The sequence below is a fragment of the Scaptodrosophila lebanonensis genome, unplaced genomic scaffold, assembly GCF_003285725.1.
Source record: "Scaptodrosophila lebanonensis strain 11010-0011.00,11010-0021.00 unplaced genomic scaffold, SlebRS2 tig00000024-arrow-pilon, whole genome shotgun sequence".
Lineage (NCBI taxonomy): Eukaryota > Metazoa > Arthropoda > Insecta > Diptera > Drosophilidae > Scaptodrosophila > Scaptodrosophila lebanonensis.
In genome coordinates, this window is record NW_022060538.1 from 5908167 (window position 1) to 5914493 (window position 6327).

The window sequence follows — 6327 nt, forward strand, 5'->3', positions numbered from 1 at the left end:
AAAGATCACCACCACCTCAGTAGCCGCGTCTTCGACTTTCTTTCATTTCGTTTGTTTTGCATTCGCTTTTTATGGGCTGCTTTTAAAAAATAAACCGCACGCTTTTGTTTATGTTCTAGAATTACCATATATCTGTGTGACTGTGTGACAGGCGCATTGGGGGGCACGACTCGGGAGCCAGGTTTAAGGTTACGCTGTGCATTCGCAACGATGGGCATCCTGGCATGAAAGTGCAGCTACAAATGGCAAAAGAGTTCAATGGCCACTTGACCAACTTAATGGACCAAATAACTTAGCCAGCAAATTATTTAAAAGTCAGAGGTTTTAATGCACACAAGCTTTTGCAACTACATATAGTATTGAGATTGGAAACTTAGGTCTAACTAAGTGCCAATACGCAAGTCAATATTCAGAGCTGGTTCCTCTGTGGGGGTAGTTGTTGTTGGAGTAGTTGTTGTTGTGACAGCAGCTGTGGGCTGAGGCTGAGGCTGAGGCTGTACCCTATCGGTTGTGCTTGTTCTGGGCTCTGCGGGCGTAGCTTTTGCATTATCATCTAAAGTAAAGTCACAAGTATGGTCTATAATTAAGACAACCTTAAAGGTAATGAGATGCACCTACCTCCAAATGGCGCCAAAGGTGCCTTAAAAGGATACTCTGGTGTCTTGGGAGGAAAGTGTCCATAGCCAGGCGGCGGAAATCCATGGGGTGGAAAACCATGAGACGGAAAACCATTATGCGCCCGTGGACCAAAATCATCAAAATCAAATTCATCGGAGTCATGATGACAACCCTGATGATGTTGATGGCCATATCCATGTTCCCACTTCCTAAGATGAGGATAGTCGGCGTGGTGGGGATGGCTACGATGGCGCTTGTGACTGTGGTTGTGGCTGTGGATGTGGCTCCTCTTCAAGACCGGCGCCACTTTTAACGAAAGTGACTTTTGCGTTTCCTCTGCTACCAGATCATCATTTGTATAGGCGCTGTGGTCGTAAAACAAGATAGATAGTTATAGTCGAGCAGGCCTGATAGTAAAAACAGATACTTTTTAATGTTTTCCACATCCAAAGCAAGAGCAAAGAAATAAGAACAGAGAACAATTTTTAAAAATATGATGTTCTATGATAGTTTTAGTGTGGTTTTGGAATTGTGAACAGTATTGACAAAATTCTGTAGAGGGAGATGAGGAGGGACTAGGAAAGGGTGCGTACCAAGTGTGATCAAAGTTGGTTCAGGTGTTTCCAAAATACAGGCTTTCATACATGCAGACGGACGGACAGATAGATGTACAGAAATGTCTAGATCGATTTGTCTTATGGTGGTGACAAAGAATAGTTTCAATTTATGGCGGTAGAGATGCGTCCAATAAGAATATAAATTAACTTTGATCCAGGACTATAAAAAAGCCAAAGCTTAATACTTACGCATTGTCAATGGAAGGTGCAGCCATCAGTTCTTGCACCCCGAGGCTCACCAGCAGCAGAGCAAACTATAAAAAAATATCGGAAAAATGCTCTGTTTTTTTATTTCTTTATTTAAATCGAGAGGCTTACCAATGCACTGCACGGCCGTTGCATATCTGTGAGGTTCGTAAATCTGTCGCTTCGAGTTGAACTTCACGGCTTAGCTACAGAAAGCTGACTAAAACGAACGAGTCGGCCGATTGACTTTATTCCGCACAATTAAAGCCGCTACAATGTCAATGTTAGGTTTTTTTATATTTTTCAACTCAGACTTTGAGTATTTTATCTGCGCATCATTGGAAGCAGCGACATCAAGTATTGTGCAAACCTGATTGGTTTAATGATTTTACAGGTTTTTGAACGCTCATATGCAGGCTATTTCTGAATGTATCAACGCGTGTATTTAAAGTTAATTAGCACATTGTTGTTGTCGCTTTTTTTCCTTATATCTAGAGGGCTCGCAATATGACTACAGTTGAGTGAAATATCGGAACGCGTTTGTGGTGCGAATTTTTTTTGACGTCACTTGGCAGCGAGTCTTTATCATTTTGAATACAGATGTTGTGGTAATTTACGCGGCTGTCTTAAATTTCGCAACTATTTTTTAACGGAAACTGTACAGTGAAGCAGCACTAAGCTGTAAAGAAATATATGTTCTTTAAAACAAAGTTTTACTCTCACTGTTGACATAAATATTTATGACTAATTCCCCATTCATCGTAGGCGTTTTTGCACGCATTTCTTGCGGCGCGTGCTCTACACACTGGAAAAAAACGACTCTCTGTTTTTCTGAAATAAAAGTTATATTGAAAATGTGATGAACAGATGGACCAGTGGAAAGTAACGATAATATCGTGATAGACCATTAATGGAATGAAAGCTTGACATTAAGCCGACCAAAAACATCCTAATCATCAATTTCTTTATAGTCTTGATATCAACAATCGTCGCCTTAAAGAAATATATCTACAATGCAATCCTCGGAAGTTTTAACCCTTTGTTTATTATATCTTAAAGTTTAATATATTACATTTGCTCAATTTTATATTAAAATTTCTTTATATATTAAATGGGTATACAACAAGCTACAACTTTCTGTTAACATTTCATCCACGACCTCTGAAAGTCCTTATCTTAATAATTACTTATTCTATGACTACTTTCAACATAGGTTTGTACCTTATTAATCAACCTGTCCGTGCATGGCTCTGCGTCCAAACAAATTCCCATCTGCCAATCAAACAGCTTTATAAAATTATAATGATCTCTTAGGCCTCCAGGGTCCAGCAGAGCCATTAAACTTAAATACTGCTCCGACTAGGCTACACTCTCTTGCATACAGCGACTCAAACTCAACCTCAACATCACCGTCACCGTGAATAAATTTCCACGATGTGGTCGTTCGGATGATCGGCCCATCAATCACGGTATTTTACGTAGTTGCACTCTTGGCGGTATGATAAATCCGCTTGGTAGCAATACGAGTATGTAGATCAAGAATAAATAAAGAAAAAGCCGTAAGCAAAGGTTTCTCGAAACCCACAAAGTGTATTTGTACTGTACATTACTTGTTAGTCATCGGAGCCAATACTTGTAGTTGTTTTCAAAATTGTGAACTCAAATGTCAAAAGTTACGATTGTTCGAATACACTAAAACACATTTGACGAGTGAGTTCAATTTAATGTTTTCGTAAATTAGTACATACAAAGCTGCCTTAAGTCTGGTTGGAACAGCTAAACCGAAAATGCAACCCATAAAGTATGCTTGGATTTTGTTCGAAACCTAGTTGGCAATGCTTTCCACTCGAAAGTGATTTGAATTATTGGACATTATTGAATGAAATGGACACCAGATTGCGTTCACAATGTAAATGAGAAAATGTGAAGAATTAATTAATTCCAAAAGATACATTCAGAATTTTCAACCGATTGCATTAAAAATGGTGTCTACACGTTGAGAACAAATCCGAAACAAACTGCTCTCGTCGTTTTTTTGTTTTAATTTTTGGGGCTGCGTTATTGGGTTTTTGTGTCAAAATTTGGAACTAAAAAAAAATTGTCTCAAAAATTCGAACACTAAAGGACTCTTAAGCTTGTACTTTAATAAAAGAAATATATCGGCGTTTGAACTTATTTAGAATTATCATCTCAAAATAATATATTACAAAATATTTGAATTATGTATGGTAGCTAATACTAGGTATAGAGTTTGATAACTCTTTCTTTATCACTAGGAAATCTAGCATTCAGAAAAATGATGTGATTAGTTGGATTAGGATTATTATTGTCCCTGTTTTTTTATAGCCTGTACCCAAAGGGTGAAAAGCTATACTAGTTTTGTGCGCATGTATGTAACACACAGAAGGAGGCGTGGCAGACCCCACAAAGTATATATATTCTTGATCAGGATGAGAAGACGAGTCGATATAGCCATGTCCGTCTGTCTGTATGAGCGCAAGGATCTCAGTAAGTACAAGAGCTAGGATAACCAAAATTGGTATCAAGGTTCCTATAAGCCCTAGGCAGAACGAGTTTGTTTATTTTTTCTGATACACCCCCCCCCCCCCCCCACTCCCCCGCTATTCGTATTTTTTCTGATAACTTCCGTAATTCTCGGAATTTTGAAATCAATTTTGGTAGGTACATCCAGTTAGTACTAATGTGTCCGTGTGCCGAATTTCATCATGATAGGTCAATTCTGAAGAAAGTTATAGCCATAAGTAAAATCGCTGCTCATGCGCTGCCTGCAGCTCTGTCGGCAGCGCTGCCCGCAGCTGTTGTTGTTGTTGCTGCTTTGGTTCAACTTTGTGCTGCATACATACACGCATATAAACACGCATAGGTACGTGATGTAAATGTATGCTGTTTAAACTGAACATAAACATGTATTCTAATTTAATTTAATTAATTAATTCATTAACTTTTTTTAATCATTTAATTTTTTTTTTGAATTTTTTTTTTTTGTGGAGAGTACAGGCTATTTTACTGTCGGGCTTGCTCGACTGTAGCGTTCTATCTTGTTTTCTTGTGAATTAAAGTTGAATATTTACCTGCGACTGTGTTTTTAAGCGACTTCAAAAAAGGAGGAGGTTATCAATTTGCCTGTATTTTTTTTTTTCAAAAAAAATCTAATAGAAAAAAAGTAGTCACTCGCTGGAGACTAATCAGGGATTGACATTATTAAATCATACACCCTGTTAATATAAGTCTGGATAAGCAAGGTTCAACTGTAACTCTGCACAAGAGTTAAAAAAATTCGTACACATTTTTAAACTGGTTTTGGGGCAATTCACGTTATTTATGATTTCTGAAAAGCTCTACGAACCAATAACCACACAAGTTGTAACCTAGAATTGTTTCCGGTGTAGTTATATGCTAATGTGATATTAAACATTTGATAAGGCTTTTAGAAAGTTATACATACGAGTGTGTAGAATGAATGCTCTGCTTCTGTGCGCTTGTGGTGTCAGAAATAAACCAATTTCACCAGCTTTACCCACATCTTGGCCACTGCCCAATCAACTAGTCGTCGGCCAGCCACCCACACACACACACAATGCCAGCAACTGTTGCCCCTCCCGTTCCCGATGCGTCTTTGTGGCTGTTTGTCATGCCTTAAGTGTCGTGTCGCGCCTGCCGCGGTTTTTATTTTGCTGTGTTTTGGTTGTTGTTGTTGTTGTTTTTTTTGCGGCACACGTATCAGCATTTTGATATTCATTGTGATTCATGCCGGAGACCAGCCCGGTTGTCGACGCATTCACATTTTGTTTTAATAGACTTAACATTGATCTTGAATTGCGCTGCGAGCGCTTCAATTGAGGCACGTCTCGTAACTGCGCCCAGCGGCTGGGCATTGTACAAATATCTTCCTGTTCCGTACTACGAGTAGTTGGCGAAAATAAGAGAATTTCCATTTGAATTTTCAACTATTAATCTTTATTGATAACATTTGTCGCTTGCAGTGTCAATTTTGTCTCGTTTGTAACTTGTATGTCGTACATTAGGTATATATATATATATATATGTAGTATATATATAATTAGGTATATGTGTATATATGTGCAATAAATATTTGTGTTTTATGGATGCTGCAGCGGGACTCAATAATTTTCAATAGATATATTTATATTTTTTTTCGACAATATTAGACTTCGGGCCGCTAATTATGGATGCAACTTAATTGTAATGATAAGGTGGCCAATATTCGCTTGTTTAGGGTCCTACTTAAGCTTTGACTCTGCCTGCTCCCTTTAGCTTTGTGCAGCAATAACTTAATCCGAAAAGCATTTGAAGCAAAATGTACAAATACATATAGCACCACGAAATATACAAATATATATAAGTGTATGTATGTATATCAAATAAAAATTGTATAGCGCTTGATGACGTTTGTTAAAGAACTAAACAAAAATTGTGTAACAACTAAAAGCTAGTAACTTAAAATATGTTTGTACAATTTGCATGCCATATATGTATGTCTGTATCCTATATATGTAGTATTTATGGATGTATGTATATAACTAATTATTTCTTACTTTGTTCATATCATATACTTGTATTTCATATTTAACAGTTTATCGTTGTATGCATGTGGCGATATATAGGTATGGGTAGGGTTTATGTTTATGTTTATTTATCTACGATATATTCATATGTATATTCTCTGTATAATTTCATGCAATTCTCAATAACTTTTCAAGTTATAGCATAGACAATAACTTTAACTAGCATTGTAGTATGTATGTATATTTAGATTTGTATGTAAACATTATCATTGACTTGCATTGCCGTTTAAAAACATTTATCAACACTTGTAATCATCTCATCTCATCTTTTCAATAAACGAATATAGTATGTATATATG

General features: G+C 37.1%; 1 protein-coding gene across 1 annotated transcript; it reads right to left on the reverse strand.

Annotated features, from left to right (window-relative positions):
- Positions 1-383: 383 nt before the first annotated feature.
- On the reverse strand, positions 384-1657 carry LOC115622009 (uncharacterized histidine-rich protein DDB_G0274557). Its single transcript, XM_030515864.1, has 4 exons — positions 1554-1657; positions 1425-1489; positions 619-983; positions 384-553 (listed from the first exon to the last, which is right to left on the reverse strand). The coding sequence occupies exons 1-4, from the start codon at positions 1575-1577 to the stop codon at positions 384-386; spliced, it is 624 nt and encodes a 207-aa protein (XP_030371724.1). The 5' UTR covers positions 1578-1657.
- Between the last annotated feature and the right edge of the window lie 4670 nt (positions 1658-6327).